The 20,661-nt window shown below is 41.5% G+C and overlaps 1 protein-coding gene across 3 annotated transcripts in view; it reads left to right on the forward strand.

The window, feature by feature from the left end:
- Window positions 1-2,566: 2,566 nt before the first annotated feature.
- GNAL (G protein subunit alpha L) overlaps window positions 2,567-20,661 on the forward strand; it is a 158,556-nt gene continuing 140,461 nt past the window's right edge. Inside the window, exon 1 of one of the 3 annotated variants that reach the window (XM_011381291.2) lies at window positions 2,567-3,298. In XM_011381291.2, the coding sequence (XP_011379593.1) occupies window positions 2,953-3,298 (346 nt within the window). In that variant the 5' untranslated portion in view covers window positions 2,567-2,952. The remainder of the gene's footprint in view (window positions 3,299-20,661) is intronic. The other 2 variants (XM_011381292.2, XM_023523956.1) reach the window with 2 other exon arrangements.

Consider the following 20,661-nt stretch of genomic DNA (forward strand, 5'->3'; position numbering starts at 1 on the left):
TTTTATTATGCTACTTTTCATTATTTTTTAGTGGTTACTCTAGGGCTGCATTGTACAAAATGGTTCCCACTAGTCATATGTGATCATTTAAATTTTAAATTTAAGTTAACTAAAATTAAATAAAATTAAAGTTTAGTTCTCCAGTCACAATACTCACATTTTAAGTACACAATAAGTATGTGTAACTAGTGGCTACCTTAAAAAAAACAATGCAGATATAGAACATGTCCATCACTGCAGAAAATTCTATGGGTAACATATTACAAATCTTAGTACAATATCATGCTACTTTACATAAAATATTAGAACTCTGTGAGAGTATAATTCCTTTACACACCTTATCCTTTGTAACACTTTCATATATTTCACATATATTTCAGATTCATAATCATTCTATTTTCAGATCCATAATCATTCTTTGACATTAGAAATTACTTACTTATAACACCCAATGATTTGTGAATTAAAAATCACTCTGGATTAAAGAAAAAATGTTAAATTTAACTAACAGTGATATATAAACATTAAATATTTTATTTTAATTTATCTTATAGATCTAATTTTCTTATCATTGGTATGAAATTACAAGTGTTTAGAAAGAAATTGAAATGTGAGCAAAATGAGCAGAGCATTTTTTCCTAGGATACTAAGAATTATTTTTTCAGTTTACTATATAGGGTACCAATAGAGAACATTGTCTTCTAGTTCTTCTTAATGTGCTCATAAACGTGAGTGAATTCTCATTTAGATACATTTTATTTTATGTACTTAATTTTAAAAATCTGTCCTATATTTGTTTCTATTTTAAGCCAGCTTTAACATATAAACAAAAGGTTATCCATCTCACCTGATAGTAGTTAATAAAGTTTAGCAAATCAGTTATAACAGAAAAGGAATTGGTATATACCCTTCAGATCTCAGTTCAAATATCCCTTCCTTTGAAAGGCCTTGTCTGTATCATAAACAAATCCTCTCCCCTTCCAATTTAAATTGAACTTTCCCTTATTCTAGAGAACCCTGTTCTTTCTCTTCAGGGACTTATATAATTTGCATTATGTAATAAATATATTGATTTGCATTTAGATGGTTGAACATATTTCTACCTCACTAGTGTATAAACTCCACAAGGACCCATGTCTTTTGTCTCACCCAATACCAATCAGAATACCTAGCACATGGTAGGTGCTTGATAAATATTAAATAAATGAATGGATAAATGGAGGATGGGTGTGTGACTGAATGGGAAAATGACAGTGATATTTAGTAACTTTTTCTGTTTTCCCAGATTTTCTATAGACCTCCTTTCTCCTACTACTCAAAGATCTAAAAGTACAGCATGATTTTGGCAAAAATTTGGGGATAATGTTACATCCAAAACATTACATGGTATATTTATTTGTTATTAACAGAGCCTTAAAATAAACATGAATTATGGATCTCACATTTATTTAAAATTTAATCAAATGTAATATTTACACCAAGTGCCAACTGGTACTGTGTAAACTGTGTAACATGCTGTTTTTTATTTAACAGGCCAAACTCCTGTGTTGATGGGACTTATATTTAACTATCGGTTGTAATATTCCATGTCATTTTGCTCGAAATTAAGGAATACATGTTACGGCCCAGTTCTCTTTTTTTTTTTTTAACCTAGTTGGAATTTTTATTAGGGTTGAATATATTGTTTAATTTGGAGAAAAATGATAGCTTTGCAATATAGAATCTTTCAACTCATAAGTATTACATATCTGTCCATTTAGGTTTTTTTCAACTTATCGCAATACTTTCTTCGTTTTCTGGATCAAGATCTTACATATCTTTGTAATATAGTAGAGTTCTTAAAAGCTATTGAAATTTTCACCCATTGCAAAAACTCTATGAGATGACAGACATGAAGTGCGAGATAACAGAGAAAGTGGAAAGTGGCGACTCTGGCAGGTTTGTCCCTAAGAGGTCAGGAGAGAGGGCACGAGTCTGAATGGGCCTCTAATCCTCTCTGCACTATATGTATATTGGGGGTTAAAAAACAGGCTACAAAGTGTAATTTCATATTCTCGTTTTAACAAGTACAAATAGTATATGACAATTACAGGTGCTCATTTTCAATTTCTTAGTAAGTGGTAATTGTTGAAAATAATGCCATAGACCTCCTGATTTGGAGATTTTGTCGAGATCAAAGGTATAATAGTATTAAGGTAGGGATCAAAAAGTGTGCGGATGCGTGTGCTTGTGTGTAAGATGTGAGTTTGAAAAAGGAGCGTACAGGTGCAGAGATCTCAGAAGGTAATATATTCAGGAATGCAAACTCTTAAAGCTAGCATCTCTATCCCTTCACCCGCCTTTCCGTTCTTATTTACCACTGTCCCAAGATCAAAGCCGCGGCAGGTTTTTAAGTACTGCAATGGCAGTTCTGGGTGGTGACACCACCGCCGCCGCCACTGCGGCACTGTCCGCAGCTGCGCGCTGGGCTTGGGCAGCAGTATTTACGGTATCCAAGACCCGCACGCGCGGCCTTGTCCACTGTCTTAGGGGCCGGCGGAGGCGGCAATATTTACGGTAACTAAAGATGGACCCGGCGGCGGCATTTACAGTAACGTAAACTGGCCAAGGCTGAGGTATTTACGGTAACGGAAGCCGACCAGTGCGGCCGTATATACGGTAACGAGGACCACTACGGCGGCGGTATCTACAGTAAGGGGGGCGGGGCTCGCGAAGGCGGGTCCGCGCTGCCGGCCCCTCATTTTATCAGGTGATCTCCAGCCCAGGCGGCCACCACCCCTTACGCCCGGCAGAAAATGCAAAATGGCCCTTCTGGGCAGTGAGGGGCCGTGGCCCTTGGCCTGGGCCCGCCGCGCGCCTGCCCTGGGTCCAGGCGCAGCCCCCTCCCGCCTCCGAACCGGAGCTCCGGCCTGAACCCCGCGTCAATAGGCCCCGCGCCCGCGCCGCGCCCACATGGGTCTGTGCTACAGTCTGCGACCGCTGCTCTTCGGGGACCCAGAGGACACCCCTCGCGCGGCCTCGGAGACGCCCGCGGAGGGCATGCGGCCCGGCCCAGCCCCGGCCCCGGTGGCTGGGGAAGACGCGGCCCGGACCCCAGCCCCTCGGGGCGCCGGCCAGAGCCCTGCTTGCTCGCGGCCCAAAGCCGACCCGAAGAAGGAGCGGCGGCGTCGCCCGGACCAGCTGCGCGCGGAGGAGCGCGAGGCCGAGCGGGAGGCGAGGAAAGTGAGTCGGGATATCGACCGCATGCTCCGCGAACAGAAGCGGGATCTGCAGCGGACGCACCGGCTCCTGCTCCTGGGTAGGTGCGGCCAGCGCCCGGACTCACCCGGCGCTCGCGAGCTCAGGGAGGGACAGCCCGGGCCGGTCCCCGAGGGGAGCGCCGCTGTCATCCCTGCATAGGGTGGGCGACGCTCGCAGACGGGATTCAGACGGGGCTGTCAGTCAAATCCTGCGCGGAATGATTTTTGTCCTGACAATATTTACTTCTGTGATTTGGCGGAGAACACGCTACCCAGTTATTTTGCTCTTTTCCACACCGCTTTTTTGGCCAGTCGCTCACTTATGACTAATTAATGAGTTTCTCTGGGAATTTTTCCTCCTCAATTGATTTATTTCCACAGTATGTAATCCGCAGGGATGGCTAACTCGAGCATCTCATTTCCTGCAGCAGTAGTCATGCTGCACTTTAAGAACACAAATGAAAGTAGATTTATAAGGCCTTTTAGCTTAACCACAAAGCTTTTATTCCAATCACAGAATAATAGAGTTGGTAGGTGTGTCTTGTTCCCTTTCAAAAAATGACTTCAGCAGCTGAAGATATGGCACTTCTATTTCATTGAGTAAGTTCAACTCTGGTGTTCTCAGACTGTTTGCTTCTTTTTCAGAAGCAGAACAACGAGGCAGGCTCCCCAGAGTTGTTAGCTGGTGCTAACTGCATGCAAGAAAGTGGGCACAAAATCACCAGGGTTTGAAAGTAATAAACTGGTATCTGGTTTGCTAGTATTTTCTTACAGCTTCGGCTGTAGCAAACATAATAGTTCTACGAGTTAACAACTGGAAAACATTTCCCATGCAGTCTAATGTAGAATCAAAAAATCATGAATTTTTGGTGCTACTTGTTGCCTTTTAAATTGTAAGGCAAAAAAAAAAAATTAAGATATGGAATTTTGATCCAAATTTTGTGAGATATAAAGAATAATTGTTCAATTCTGTACTCTGCTGTGTGAAGGGAAAGAACCTATTCCATGACTTAAGATCCCTGCTTATAAATGAATGTGACTTTTATTTAAGATCTAGAGAACAATTAAGTCTTCAGTTTGGAAGTGCTCACCCATTGCAAGAATGAATAATTAAAACAACACAAACCTAGCTTCTGTAACCTGGTGAAATATCTGAATTCTAAGGTAAAAGGAAATTTTGCAGAAGAAACAAAGAAGAAAAAATAAACAAACAAGCAGGTTGCCTGAAAAGGGCAGCAGACCAGATCAGAAGCAGAGTTTGCATCCACAGTGCTCACTTCTAGAATATAACAATGCAATGTTACCAGAAAATACTGCACAATTCTGAAAATACTGAATTATAATCCTAGAATTTCATACCTCGTTAAACCATTGTTTGTGTGAGAGAATAAAATAGATTTTCAGCTATGCACATGCTCAAAGTATATCCCCACCCACATAATTTCCTAAAAACAAAAATTTTTTTCCAGCCTAATTTTTTAAATGCGTCAGATTAAAATAAAAAGGAAGAGGATTGTGGTCTCAAGAAATAAGAGAATAAATAAATAAGCTCTAGAGTTGTGGTGATATATTGTTGTTTTAATGTGAACGTATAGTTGAGCAGAAGTGGGTTTCTTTTTTAAATAAAAGGAATGTGAAACAGAAAATGCTTGAGATATATAGAAATTAATAAACTTATAATTCTGTGAAAGAGAACTGGGAGATAAGATCTAAAGAGTGGACTGGTGAGCTCCAAAGAGCCAACTTCTTGCAACACAGGTTGAAAAACTCTTTAAAGACCTTATTTCATAGCCTAACATAGCTTGTATATCAACATCATATCTGAAATGACAATGAATCAAATGTCTCACTTGAAAGGGAAAGTGTATCGTCCACCCAATGAGGTCAATAGTATAACACTGTTACATCAGGTGGGCATTGTTTATCAGCTTTTGTGTAGATTTGAATTAAACTCAGAAAGATTCCTGGTTTTATTTGAATTTAGAATGGATTTAGCTGGAAATCATTGAATCAGAAGCCTACTTACAGACCATTAATATCCTCAAATGCTTGCTTCTGCTGCCATTGTGTTTGTTTAATAGCCATTTATCTCAGTTACTAAGCCCATTCTCTTACTTCTTCTGGAAATGTGCATTGGGGGACAGAGAACTCACAGGTTCAGGAAGGACACACTTGCTTCAGGGTACTTCCTTATTCCATGCCCACTGGTCTTGGGTTAGTCCCATCTTCCAAGAACCTGCCCAGCGTCCTCCAGTGGGAATAGATGTTTAATTCCCTTGTGTCCATATTGAATTTTATATTTGCACCTCTCGTATAGCACTTTGTTGCAGTCTTCATGTGCTCTGGTTCCTCCATGGGTTCATTCTGATGACCGAGCTTCGTTTCCTGCACAGGACTAGAAACCTGTGTACCCCGCATCATGCGAAGAGCACTAGAGTCTGGGAGGGCTTCGTGGCAAGAGTGACATGGCTCCATTTTAACTTTCAGATGGAGCATTCTTTCAGGCATGGGGTGGCTGGTAAATCCAAGGAGTACAGGAGTAGGATATGGATAAGGTGAAAGTTCCAGTTAGAAGGCAACAGATCCAGAAGGGCTCATGGATTCTGAACTAGAATAGTGTAGTAGGAATGTGGAGGGAATGTGCTTAGAGAAGTGGAAGGTGGACAGTGGGGCGGAATTCTCAGATAACTCACATCTGGATATGAGCTGTGTGTTTGTCAACTTGACCGGCCGTACAAAATGCCACAATGACTTAAACTAGCGGTCCCCAACCTTTTGGGCACCAGAGATGGGTGCTGCTATAAGAATCTAATGCCTGATGATCTGAGGTGGAGCTGAGGCGCTGATGCTAGCGCTGGGGAGTGGCTGCTAATACAGATGAAGCTTCATTGGCTCACTGGCTATTCACCTCCTGCTGCGCAGCCCAGTTCCTAACAAGCCACAGACCAGTACCAGTCTGCGGCCCCAGGGGTTGGGGACCCCTGGCTTGAACAACATTTATTTTCTCACATTTCTGGAGATTTGAAGTCCAAGATTGAGGTCTATCAGGACTGGCTTCTGGTGAAGCCTCTCTCTTGGACATAATTCAGTCCAAAACTCACATAAAAACAGTGTATGCTCTGTCTAAAAGGGACAGCAGATCCTAGCTTCATCCTCTTGTTGCCTTGGGAGAATGCAAGCCCAATGTTGCCAGGTCTTATGAATTACCAGAATAAGATGAAAATGCCCATTTTTATTTGAAAACTACTTATTTTTAAGCATTGCCTAAATTTAATAAAACACAATTTATGTGACTGATAAAATCAGGCTGCTCCTTATCTCTGTTCTATCTTCAGCCACACAGACATTTATACAGGTTGTACACTGAGCTCCAGGGACAGCAGCTCTGGGTCAACACCAATTAAAAGCGCAGTTGACAAGGCTGGGTGTGAGATCAAAATATTTACCCAAACAGATATTGCAAGCGAAGCTACATTCACCATTCTTCTAGTGAATTTTTCTGACACTGAACTCATGGAGTCATAATATAATAGATGCCACTGATTCTTCTTCCACATCTCTTATTGACCATGACATGAATTTCCTGTTCACTACTATATGACTGGAGAAGAGTCATCATGTACCCCTAACCATTTAATATTTTCCTTTTTCCAGATAATTGTTCAAATTTAAAATGGCCAATTATGGGTAGGATTCCTGTTTTTCGCTTTACTAAATTATTTCTTGTTGTATTTTTTGTGTTTGGTATTTCTCTTCCAGGAATACATTTTGAGAAGGAAGCAATCTCTTTGAGACAATTATTGCTTTTCTTTTGTATTTGGCTATTAGTATAAAACAGAATGCTGGAATGACCTCTGTCTGTGTCTTTAGTTTCTCCAATTGGAAGTTCTTGGTGCAGTCACAAAAAAAAAACCAAACAAACAAAAAAAAAATGGGAATATTCTCTAATGTGAGGTTTTGAACATTTTTTTAAAATAAGTGTCTTATTTTCTTGATAGTAATGCTTTCAGTGACCTAGACAGCAGTTTCGAGGTGTGCAGTAGACTTGGGCTGTGTGGACATCTAGGACACATTCTCATCAGTCTACTGCTTTCATTTGACCACAACAGCCTGCTGCAGCACTTTGGCTGTTAAAATCAGAAATCCCAGATACTCTGGCTGTGCCTTTTTTAAAGTCACAAAAGCATAACACTTCCTCCCAACCTTGGAAGAGGATGTACTGCAGTTGTTTTAGTCAAAACTTCTATATCATTCTCTTATATATACTATTGCTACAATTTTATAGATTTGAAGTGGCCATTGTTTACATGAAGCCAGATTTCATCCCAGGAATTCAGGTTGTTCTTTGACCTGTCTAAACACTGAAAGTTCAGAGCCCTCTTCAAGGCCATTCTCTTTGTCTTGTATCTTCGTCAGCTCGGTGGCAATAACAAAACACCACAAACTCCATGGCATAGCCAAGACATTTATTTTCTCACAATCCCAGAGACTGGAAAGTCTAAGATCAAAGCTCAGCAACATTTGGTGTCTGTGGAGAGCTCCCTTCCTGGCCTGCCTTCTCATGTGTCTTCACACAGCGGAAAGAACGAGCTCTGGTCTCTCATTATTATTAAGACACCAATCCTTATGATTGATGAGGCCAGTCATAATGAGGCCTACCCATACGGCCTCATTTAACCTTAATTACCTCTTAAAGACCCTCTTTCCACATAGAGCCACATTGGAATCAGGGCTTCAATATATGTATTTTAAGGGGACACAATTCAGTCCATAGCAACTGGCAAACCCACTCATGTTTATACTGATGATTAGTACTGGCCCTGAATGGTCTCAAGTTAGATGTCAAATATTGGTGATTAAGTGTGTCACTGGAATATATGACAATTTTGTGAATGCTCTCAAAATTTTGAAATATGCTTATGACCCAGTAAGAGATGCCAAGGACCATGGTGGTTAAGAACATGGCAGTGGAGTCAGACTTTGTTTGAAATGCCAGCACTCCCATTTACCAGATATGTGAATGTAGGTAAACCTTTCTGAGCTTCAGTTTCCATATCAGTAATAATCTCAATGTCACATGCTTACTGAGAAATTAAGTGAAATTAGTTAAAATAATGTATATGAATTTACTTAGCATAGAAATTAGCACATGAAAACCACTCAGTAAAGTGGTGTGATCTCTGAATCCTACATTCAGCCAAACCAGTTTTCTCTGTGGGACCCTTACTCTGAATTGTAAACTAAATGGTAACATGAAATCACACAATCTAAAAAAGCTAATCCTGTTCCAAACACACAACCACTGTGTAATGGAGCCGGGATTCAAATCCAGGCAATCCAGCTTCGCTGCACAAAATTGGCAAATGGCTGAGTGGCCAGCTGGAGACAGCTGCAATGGTCCAATCAAGATATGTGAAGATATGGACATAGGCAGATATAATAATGACAGACAGGAAGGAAGGAACAGACGTAATTGTGAATGTAGGCAAAATGGAATCTAGAGAAACTGGTGACCAAAGAGTTGGAAGAAAAGAAAAATGTCGGGGGTGGGATTATCAGTGAATATTCTCCACTGTGAGGTTTTGAAGACAGGTAAAATAGAGATTCCTCATAACAAGGAATTTTAGAGGAAGAGGCAGGTGGGTTGAGAGAGCAATTCCCTTTGGGATGTGTTGAAGGTGAGACAGCCAAGAATATCCAGTAGGCATGTCCGGGAAGCGGTCGGGTGTCTACTGTGGGTGTGGAGCTCAGGGAGCTTGCTGAGCTGGAGATGGACATGCAGGAATAACCCACTGACAATGGGTCCTGGAGTAATGGGCAGCCACCCTAGGAAAATGTGCAGAGAGAGAAGAGAAGAGGGCCTAAGAACAGAAGAACATAGAACTCCAACCTTTCAGAGGAATGTTGGAGGAAGAAAAGTATGAAGAATAACAAAGATAGCTGGGAGAAGCCAAGAAGAGAAAGAGTTTGGGGAAGAAGGGAGTCGTCAGCAATTTCAGCTTGGAGTTCTTGAAGGACTGAAAAGAAATCCACTGGGTTTGCCAGTTCATGGAATGGCAGACGCAGGAGGCTGAAGGTTGTAAACGATGTGGAAACTATGAAGCAGTCATGGTGCCAGTTCTTGGGAGGAATTTGGCTGTAAGAAGAAAAAACAGCTGTGACCATACCTTTCAAACTGCCTTGTGGAAAGTTTAGAAAGGTAAAAATGCAAGTTTAGAAACTAGAATGGTGGTTACCTCCTGCAGGTGAAGAGAAAAAGGGCGGGAGAGGAATTATCAAGTGTTTCCACTCACATGGGTTCCTAATAAAGCAGCAGTCCCCAACCTTTTGGCACCAGAGACCAGTACTTCTATGAGAATCTAATGCCTGATGACCGGAGGTGGAGCTGAGGTGATGCTAGCGCTAGGGAGCGGCTGCAAATACAGATGAAACTTTGCTCACTAGCCCACTGCTCACCTCCTGCTACGCAGCCTGGTTCCTAACAGGCTGCAGTCTAGTACTGGTCTGCAGCCCGGGTGTTGGGGATCCCTGTGATAAAGGATCGGTTTATTTGACCCTGGTCATGAGTCTGCTCTTGAAGCATTCTGGTGTGTAGACAACCTCAGTTCCTCTACCACAAGTAACTTTCCTGTTGACGATGTCACACAAATTTGTAATTCCAAGTGAAATTCTTCAACAGCAAGCAGAGTTTTCAGTTAAGATCAAGAGATCTAGCAAATTCTATAGCTAATTAAGTTAGTCTATGAAAAGTTTCTAAGTATAAGCATTTTCAAAGGTAAGACCTAGGTACTATGGCCTAAAATCAGCTCATGACGTTGAAACTAATGATCAGGAGATTATAAAAACCCCACTACATAAATAAATAAATAAATGAGAATAAACAAAGATCCCTAAATGACTGTTCTTCACCTCACAGCATCAAGAATAATTTATTCATGTCTAAATTTATTGTTATTATTTTAGTTAATTTGAAACTGAAACAAACTGTTTAACAAAAAGAAAGGAGAATTAGATCCTATCAACTGAAGCAGTGACTCTACTAATGTTTAGGGGTCAGGTGAAAACTGTCCCCTGTTATTTTTAAATTACCTTACAGGCAGAGCACAGGGGATTTGGTGGGGGCGGGGGGGGGGGGGGCGGAGTGAAACTACTCTGTATGATACTATAATGGTAGATATATGTCATTATACATTTGTCCAAATCCATAGAATGTTCAAAACCAAGAGTGAACCATATTATAAACTATGAATTCTGGATGATAATGATGTGTCAATGTAGGTTTAACAAATGTACCACTCTAGTGGGGGATGTTGGTATTTGGGGAGGCTGTGGGGGTGGGGAGGCAGAGGGTATAGGGGAAATCTCTGTACTCTCCACTCAATTTTGTCGTGAACCTAAAATTGTTCTTAAAAAAATTTTTTTAAGCCCTTACTAGGAAAAGAGAAAGATTTTTATCCCTGAACTAGGCTCTGAGATGAAGAGCTGATGGGAAGAAGGGTGTTGGGTTCCTCTATGAGTGGATGGATCTCAGGGCCACAAGCATCAGGCCTTCCCCTTAAAAAGCCCGAAAATTTGACCAAGTCAGGAAAGATAGTGTGCTGTTATTGAAAGCTGTGGTTTATGAATTAAAAAGCATCACTTAAAGACATTTCCAACTTCAGTTCTAGGGGGTAAATTATTCTCAACCAAAAAGGCTGGCACTGTAATTCTAACACCTCCTTGGTGCTAGTGAGTCATACCCTCCCTTGTACCTCCAGCCTCCCCTGCATCTGTTCTGTAGCCCCTCCCATCTCTGTGCCTTCATCAGGAGGAGTCACATCATCACGATGCCATTGCTGTTACAAGGGTCACACCTAATGCCACCGAAGACACAGAGGACGTTGGGAGCACCCCCACCAAGCCTCCTGCTACTCATTTCACTTGCCTTGGGGGGGAAAGGAAGATGCACGCTGTCAGTGAGTAAGTGTTGGCCACTGTAGAGCTGCTGACTACTAGAGGAAGGGCACCAAGTACCACTGCTCAGTTTTTCTTTAATCTCAGCAGAGGAAACATAGGGAAGGCCTGTATCTTCATACCTTTAATTAACGTTCACTTGGTGCGTTCTTTTGTAGTTGAAGAGTGAGTTTTTCACTCTGGGGAAGTGGAATACAACCTAAAAGTCTCCTGGAGAAAGCTCAGAAAGGACATTTGGTACAACAGAACAAGGAGCATATCCATACACTGAATTGCTTCTGCTCACCAACCACAAACACTTCTTTGAGAGCCTGCTATGTGTCAGGTGCTTCTCTGGGTGATATGGAGATGCCAAAGGGTAAAGGACACTGTCTCAGCCCCAGGGAAGTTCACATTGATGTCGAAATGACATGAACCTAAAAAAGAAATGGCAGTGTGAGTGTGCATGTACTAACGTGACAAACTGCAACAGTACAGGTCAATAATATTGCAACTCTCTACGTGGAGATTTCTTTATAACATGACAGGCACCCCTTTTCCTTAGGATGTGTTATTGGTGGGGAAGTACAGGGAGGGTAGAGACTTAATTGCTCAGACATGTAATTGCATTTACATGTTTGCATGTAAATGCATAATGCTATTATTGACCCTGGTGGTAAACTCTCAGCAGAAGCATCGGAAACCTGCTGGGAGCTCACACCTGGCAGCCTGGTTTCTCTATTTATCAAGGAGCCCTGGAAAGAACCCAGAAGGAAGCCCAAAGTACCCACAGCTTTCAAGATGTGGCAGAGACCTGGGGTGCTTACTAAATAGGATTAACAGTTCTAGAGGATGAAGAAAGTTTGAGCAACAGTATGTAGAAGTTTCAAATAGGAAGGAGATTGCTCCTTTTATCTTCGGCCATTGAAGTGCTCCACAAATCAATATTAGAAACTGCGTTTTATAAATTACACCATCATGGGAGACTGACGATAAATAAGCATAAAAGGAAAAACATCAAGTTTATCGTTTTTTAAAGAAATTATTCATTGTGAAATTCAGGAGCTGCTATTTGGTCCCCCCAAAACTGTCTACACTAAAGCATGAACACTCTGTTTATTTACTATTGTTATAAGAACATCAAATTTTTCTAAGTTCTGATTAAAGTGGTTTTAAAACATTTGTGGGACAGGAAGAATAGCTAATTCAGAGTCCAAGCATCAGTTATTCTTCCTTGTATAGCAGTATGTAAGGAACTTTTGACAGCAGAGTTCTAAATTAGCTCTCGTTTGATGGTTGAAAAGGAAGTAACTGTAAGAATAAGTGCCAAGCTGCAGCGCAGAGCCTTTATCTGGTGGCAGAGAAGCGATTACTTTCTACAGGAACTCCCAGGAACACACAGAGTGAGTTTGCATCTCCCAGCTGGGAGGTCAAGCAATATTTCAGACTCTTCTTTTCCCATAAGTGGCTTCTTAGTAAAAGGCATCTGGTCAGAAATATGAGGCACCCACGTGTACCTAGACCCAAGTGGTATTTCCTCGTCAGGGCAAAGACCGTTAGCTGGAGATAGGCCAGCTACTGAAATCTATAGACACAAAACTCACCTTTTTGAAGCAACAGAGCAAGACTCGGAAAGCAGATATGGGCTGAGGGAGGGAGTGGGACAGAAGGAGAAGGGGATGCTGATCCAGGGACAGCTTAGGCCTTACCTTCCCTGAGGCCCCAAGGCCTGGTCAGCCTTAGAGGCCAGTGTAGACAAACTGCAAGCCCACAGCCACCTGAGAAAGAAGCCTAGAAACAAAAGCAAAGCCATAAGATGCAAATCAATCAACTGTTCGATTTGAGGAGCAACTCCTATGATCTGAAGGATGTGTCAGTGCTGTGTGTTTGTTAATTCAATCACAGGCAATGACACCTGCTACATGCCAGGTTCTGCCCAGGGTGTCAGTATATGAGGCTATCCTCAGGAACTCACAACCTTGTATAAAGACAAGGGCATAAAGCAGTCATCGTGACACAGCATGATGCATAGGGGACAGAGAGTCAGTGTGCCTGAAAAAGAAGGGAAGGCAGGGCAGAGGAGCCTTGTAGGGGGAGGCTCGTGTCTCCCAAATTACTCTCTCACTGAAAAATCAAAACACACTTGAAGAATATATTTCTGTTTCTAAAGGTGCAAAGTTTGTTTTTTTGTTTTTGTTTTTGTTTTTGTTTTTTGAGGGGTTTATTGTAAAACAGCATATTAAGGTTCCACTTAAAGCAAATAGAAAGTGAACACTCAGCACCTTTTCCATAGTTGCATCAAAACTCTGCATCTGAGGAAAGCCTATCTGTTCAAAGTCCATGTCAAGTGTGCCCTAATTTACTTATGTGAACTTACTGTGGAATATAAGGGAGCCTCTCACTCACACATGCTCTCTCTTTCTCTCGCTCTCATTCTCGCTCTCTCGCTCTGTGTGTGTGTGTGTGTGTGTGTGTGTGTGTGTGTGTGTGTTACTATAGGTTTTCATTGTACAAAGAAATTCAGCGTGCTGAAAAGAATCAGTAAAATGCCACAGGGAAAACAATCGTTTAATGTCTTTCTTTCCTTCTTGTGCCAATAAGGAACAGTTACACAATTCTTTATCTCTGAAATTATTTTAGCTGCTACTTTATTTTAGAATTACTTTTTAATGTAATAACATATTGAACATCAACTGTTGATAAGTGCTGCGTAGAACTAAAAAGCATTCAGAGTTGCCATTGGTCTAATAAACTTTGCTGTGCCTAATGGAGAAGGTTTATTGAATATTCAGATCCACTTCCCCCTCTTGGGCTAATGGTATTTTCTCAGAAGAAACTGTTCCCATCTGGGCTTGAGAACAGTAATGATTTTGTAACAGGAAAGCGGGGCCAGAGTCAATGGTCTCAAAGCGGGGCAGGACATTCTGATGCTCCCAGCCTGCAGGCAGCACGGAACTGCACATGGAACATTGCATCCTGCAGAACACTGAAACACTGATATACTTAATCCTTCATGCTAACCAAGAACAATTTTATCAACCAAAAGCATCCACACACCATATGTACACAACATACAGTTACTTCTGTGAGTACACTGTGGAAATACACGAAGAACGCCCGAATGAGAGCAAGCAGAGACTGTTTATTCAGACTTTGCTGTAGCAGGAGTCAGCCACCGTCACTTGATCTGGCAGACTCAAAGATAGGCAGAAGAGTGGGAAAGCTTTTTAGTGGAAAAAAGGAAAAGCTTCAGGTGTGTCCTGAGTGAAAGCTGTTAGTGTGGGGAAACTGTAGGTGGGCTGACTAGAAGCAGGGCATCCTGCCTGATTGGTTAGGAGTACGTATTTTCTTTCTCCAGGTGGTCCTGGAGGTGGAAGCAAAAATTAGGGAAGCTGCCAGTTATTACTCAAGTCCTGGCCATTTGGGTCCAGCTGTTACATGAATTACTGTTTGGCTTCCTGGACTGGTTGCTAGAGATAGTGGTCTCAGTTTTTACACTGGTTACTGCAGATGGTAGGTTGGCCTTCTTGGCTGGTGGCTGCAGGTTGTGGGTCAGAGTTCGATTTTTACATACGTAGAGGCATGGTCTGATTATACGTTCAGTGTCTCTGCACATATCCGTGAAGAACAGTCATTTGAATCAGCAGAGAACCCCTGATTCACAGGCTCTGGAACGGGCTCCAGGGCCAAGACCTGTCTAAAATTCTGGCTCTCCCTCCTCTAGAACATTATTTAGCACTTCTAAGATCCTTTTCCCTGATTATAACATGAAGGTGAGAGTACTTTCCGGAAAGATTGTTATGCAAATTGAATGAGGTGAAGCACCATGACACAGAGCAGGGTCTGGTGACTCTGTTTTCCTGCCTCGCTATTCCTATTGTCCCCCAATTCACACTGATATATCAGGTCTGGCATGTTATTCCCAGAAACTCCTGTACTTTAACGAGACAAAGCCTAGGTTCGATCTCAAGAAACATCCCAGAGATGTGAGATTTTTTAGGGTGCCTCCAGTGCCAGCAACTACACAAATCACCAAATAAATGAAGATAGGCTATTAGTTTCTCCCACCCTTTCTGTAAACACTTCTCTTCCTAGGTACCTGCCCACGAAGCACCTCTACTGTGTTCTGTCATTGCTGTCAGCTGAAGGGTAACTAGTGAGCACAAGGATGGCTGAAAGGGTTGTGATTTTAAATGACTTGCTCAGGAAGGTTTCATTGAGAAGGTGGACATTTGCACCAGGGCCTGATGGAGATTAAAGAAAGGACCAGGTTAACTATCTGGAGAAGAGCATCTCAGGATATGGAGAGGCAAGTGAAATGCCCTGAGGTTTGCTTGCACCTAGTGTGTTCAAGAAATAAGCCACGGGCTAGTGGCCAACCATGTAGGAACATAAAAGGCTCTAAAAGGACTTCGGATTTTACTCTGGATATTTGTGATAATCCAAATAGCTAGCGGAGGCTTGGGATGGGGTGGTAGTAATGGAGTAATGAGAAGCAATCAGGGTCTAGATAGATTTTTCAAGGCAAATTAATAATTTGCTGATAAAGTAGATGTGGGTACGAGAGAAGGCAGAGTCAAGGGTTATTGTTGGGAGAGGGGTAGAACTAAAATTTATTCAGCACCTCCTGTACACAAAACATTATGAGGCTGTCATAATATGTGAGGCTGTAATATCTGAATTGTATAATTACTGAGAAAAATCTCACAATTTAAACTCAGACACCAGTCACTGGTTGTTGAGGACTGAGGAGTAGAAGTGTTTGATTTGCATTTTTTGAAACTTAGCTTCTTTACATACTTCAGAGAAAACTGACACCAGCAAAGGACGTGAAAGAAGTATCACAACAACCAAGGATTACACAGAAACATTCCAGTTCAGTCAGGAAAGAATTCCTATTCTTCTTAAGAAAAAAAAAAAAAATTGAGTTACTTACTTTCCTTATCTGTAAAATGAGATCATGACCAACCTGATAGGACATCTTCGCCCCTGTGTAGAGAGGTGGAGAACAGCGATGTGGGAGCAGAGGAACCCCCCTGAAGCTTGCAGCTGCAAGGCTGGGAAATTTGTAGATCAGACTGCGGGCCAGGAGTGAGCTATGCTGAAGTGATAACCCAGAAGTCCTCGTGAGAATTCCTGGCTACGTGCGCATGGCAGGACACGATTTGTGGGCCTCATAGGAACCCCTGTGCAGGGCTGAGGCTTCACTGCAGTACTAGGTGGAAACATCCTCAGAGCACACAATCTGCAAAGCATTTGTTTCTAGAACATAAGAAGGAATGCTACAGACTGAGGGCGAAAGACTTAAAGCAGACGTTTCACAAAAGAAGATATATGAAGAGCCAGTAAGCTGCCAACATCTCTAGTCATCAAGGAAATGCAAATTAAAGAGCAGCAATTCATACCCACTCGGGGCTGGAAGATTGAAAATACCAAATGTTGACAAAGATGTAGAACAGGAATCAGCAAACTTTCTCTATAAGGGACAGATGGTAAATAGGTTGTTTTGTAGGCAGTAGGATCTCTGTGACAGCTACAGCATCTCTGCAAATCAACTGTATACTTAAGATCTATGCATTTTACTGTGTGTAAATTTTACTTCTTATTTTTCTTTTAAATGAAGCCCTTAAAAATAGTATCTGGCATGCAGTAAAGGTTTAATAAATATTTTCTATTTTTAAAACGATTTTTTAATTAATATTTTTTTCAGTTATAGTTGGCATACAATACGATATTAATTTCAGGTGTACGACATAGTGATTAGACATATATATAACTCACAAAATGATCACCCTAATAAATCTAGTGCCCCTCTGACACCGTACATAGTTATTACAATATTATTGGCTATATTCCTTATGTTATACTTTCTATCTCTGTGACTATTTTGTCACTACTAATTTGTACTTCCTAATCCTTTCACCTTTTTACCCACTCCCTCAACCCCTCTACCACCCACAAAATGTTCTCTGTATCTATGAGTTCGTTTCTGTTTATTTTGTTCTTTAGATTCCACATATATGTGCAATCATGTTGCATTTGTCTTACTCTATCTGACTTACTCCACTCAGCACAATACCCTCTAGGTCCATCATGCAATATCTTTTTCCAACCCCTTACTTTTAGTCTGCATGTGACTTTTAATCTGAAGTGAGTCCCTTGTAGGCAGCATATATATGGGTCTTGTTTTCTTACCCATTCAGCCATCCTGTCTTTTGATTGGAACATTTAATTATTTTTCATTTGAAGTACTCGTTGATAGATATGTAGTTACTGCCATTCTTTATTTAGACTTTTGATACATATTTTTTTTCTTCTTAAAGAAGTCCCTCCAATATTTCCTGTAACACTGGGTTGGTGGTGATGAACTATTTTAGCTTTTTCTTGTTGGAAAGCCCTTTATATGTCCTTTGGTTCTACATGATAACTTTGCTGGGTAAAATAATCCTGGTTATAGGTCCTGGGTTTTCATCACTTTGAATATTTTGTGCCAAGACCTTCTGGCCTGTGAAGTTTCTTTTGAGAAATCATCCAGTCTTATGGGTGTTCCTTTGTATGTAACTAATTGCTTTTCTCTTGTTGCTTTCAAGATTCTCTCTTTGAATTTAACCTTTGGCATTTTAATTATGATGTGTCTTGGTATGGATCTCTTTGGGTTCATCTTGTTTGGGACTAACTGAACTTTCTGGAATAGTATGTTTATTTCCCTTGCCAAGTTAGAGAACTTTTCCATCATTATTTCTTCAAATAGATTTTCAATTCCTTGCTCTCTCTCTTCCCCTTCTGGTACTCCTGTGATGCCAGCACTGTTACACTCAACATTGTCCCAGAGGCTCCTTAAACTATCTTCACTTTTTTGGATTCTCTTTTCTTGTTGCTGTCTTCTGCTACCCCATCCTCTATGTTACTGATTCAATCCTCCCTTTCATCCACTCTGTTGATTCCCTCCGATGTACTTTTCACCTCAGATATTGTATTCTTTTCTGACTGGCTCCCTATTGTGTTTTCCATCTCCATCTTTATAATTTTTATCTCTTTGTTAAAGTTCTCATTGAGTTTATCTGCTCTCCCCTAAATTCCTCGAGCATTCTTATAACCAGAGTTTTGAATTCTGCATGGTATGTTGCTTGTCTGCATTTTGGCGACTTCTTTTTCTGGAGCTTTGTTCTAGTCTTTCATGTGGGACATGCTTCTTTGTCCATTTTTGTTGCCTCCCTGCATCCATTTTTATGCATTAAGTAAGGCTCATAAGTGTCCTGGTCTTACTAAAGTGGCTTTATGTAATAGGTGTGCTCTGGGGCCCCTTGGCACAGACCTGGGAGGGGTCCAGCTCTGCAGGCCAAGTTCAGCTGCAGCCTGTGCATCTCTGGGGCCATCTAGTAAGAGTCACCAAACAATCCGCATATGGCTGCCACCTGTGCTGGGCTCATAAGTGCCTCGAGGGGCCAAGTCAGAAATCAAGGTCAGCTGCCACAGATTGCGGGGCTTGGGGCTGCTCAGCAAGAGGTGCAAGGCACACTGAGGCCAAATGCTGTTTCTTTGGGTATTGTGAGCCCTTGAGAGATTTTATGAAAATTCACAGCAGAGGCCAAGACAGCCTATTTGTATGGAATAAATCATTGGAAGTGGCTTGGGTGGGCCCACAAGTTGGGAGAGGTGGATTCTCAGGGAATCCCCTGCATGGAACAACCTGTGTTATCCAGGTTGATGGTGCCTGTATTTGCAGGCTGGGAGTGGGGAGAGCTCAACAGAAGAACAGTGGCTTCTGCCTGCACCTCTGTCATGGAGCAAGCCACCCCTCCAGCCCTCACCCTGAAGCCTAACAATTCAGCTCCTCCCCATATGTCCCTGGCACCCCTCGAGCAGCTGCCCCAGTGCTGGAACTCAGAGTGAATGAGTCTGTCAGTGAGTAAGGCCAAATGTTAAAATTATTTCTAACTGGTATTTGTTCCTGTCCCAAGACTTTTCCCTTTAAGAGAAAAGTTCTACTTCCCACAGCCCTCCATCTCACTTGGCCACAACATCCACTGGTTTTCACAGCCAGAGGTTATGGGGACTTCTCTTCCTGGCACTGGAACCCTGGGCTAGGGAGCCCAGTGCGTAACCAAAACCTCTCTCTCCTCAGGTAGGGGAGGTGACTCTGCAGCCAAGATAGCCCTCCCAATTCTCGATCACCACATATAGTTGTGGGACCAGGCGATTTGGCGTCTCCGCCCCTCCTACCATTTTGAGGTGACCTGTTATTTGAGGTGACCTGGTTGTAGGGCTTCTGTTCAGCCAGACCTCTGGCAACTCCAGGTACTGGTTTCTCTGTAGTTTTGTTGTAATTCTGGTGTGGCTGCTAAATGAGGCTTGCACTGCCTCTACCTTCTATACCATCTTGAATAGAGTCCTAAAAAGGATTTTTTAGAAGATAGATATGTTAAAACTTAACTTCTAAATATATGAGAAAATAAATTATGGCTTGCTGCACCATAACTAAATTTAATATGTTCTATACAGAAGATCTTACCATTTGTTGGATATGTATTTCTAATGATTCCGAAGATTAAATACCAAACTCTGAAGTGCGACCGTGGTATGTGAGAGGGGGCAAGGATGATATAGCTAATCTCTCTGTCATATAGTCAGGATTAAAGGGGGAGTTTTGTGTTCATATCAACTGTCTATTTCAATGTTTATTGAGCTCCTAGCTGATGCCAGGCATCATGGGAATATTCACACCTGCAAATCATGAAACTATAAACTGCTCTATTATTGGGTCCCCTACTGCTTTACTGTTTTTATGCTTTGTTCTCCTCTGTCTTTTCACTATACCAGGACCCTAAACTGAAGTTGTAAACCTGAAAGTGAAAGGCAGAAAGCCTAATATGAAGCCATTCATTGGGCCAACTGTGTAGGGAAATTATACATTGATTGTTTTAATCCAGACTCTTTACATTGTAAGTGATAGAATTCCAACTCAAACTAGTGTAAGTTAGAGGCAAAGGGGTGGCTCCTGTAACCAGGAAGTTTACATGCCCTGACAACCAGTGTTATTCAAGCTCTGTCTCTCTAGATCTTGATTCTGCCACATTCTGCCTCTTTTTCAGATAGGCCGCCAGCAACTCCAACTTCATGAAGTCTCAGGAGCCCGGTGGAAAGAGGCTTTGGAGTCTTGTAACAATTCTGAGCTGGATAGCTCAAGTGAGATCTTAAAATTGTTTCTAACTGGTATTTGTTCCTGTCTCAAGACTCAACATTGCTTTTTAGTACATTTATTTAATATTTCTTAAAAATCATTTCTAAACTTGATTTCACCATTAATCTTTGGTAAGAGAATTATTGATTTTTTCATATTTTTATTGTATTTCCTTACAATAATGAAACAGACAGAAACGTATATATTTACTACACAGTGATGTTAGAAAATGAAAATATTCCTGGATTCCTGTTTTAAACAGTGATTTCATGATGCATAATATCAATCAATACTGCAAGCTAAAGACAC

The sequence above is a fragment of the Pteropus vampyrus genome, unplaced genomic scaffold (genome assembly GCF_000151845.1).
Source record: "Pteropus vampyrus isolate Shadow unplaced genomic scaffold, Pvam_2.0 Scaffold434, whole genome shotgun sequence".
In the NCBI taxonomy this organism is placed as follows: Eukaryota; Metazoa; Chordata; class Mammalia; order Chiroptera; family Pteropodidae; genus Pteropus; species Pteropus vampyrus.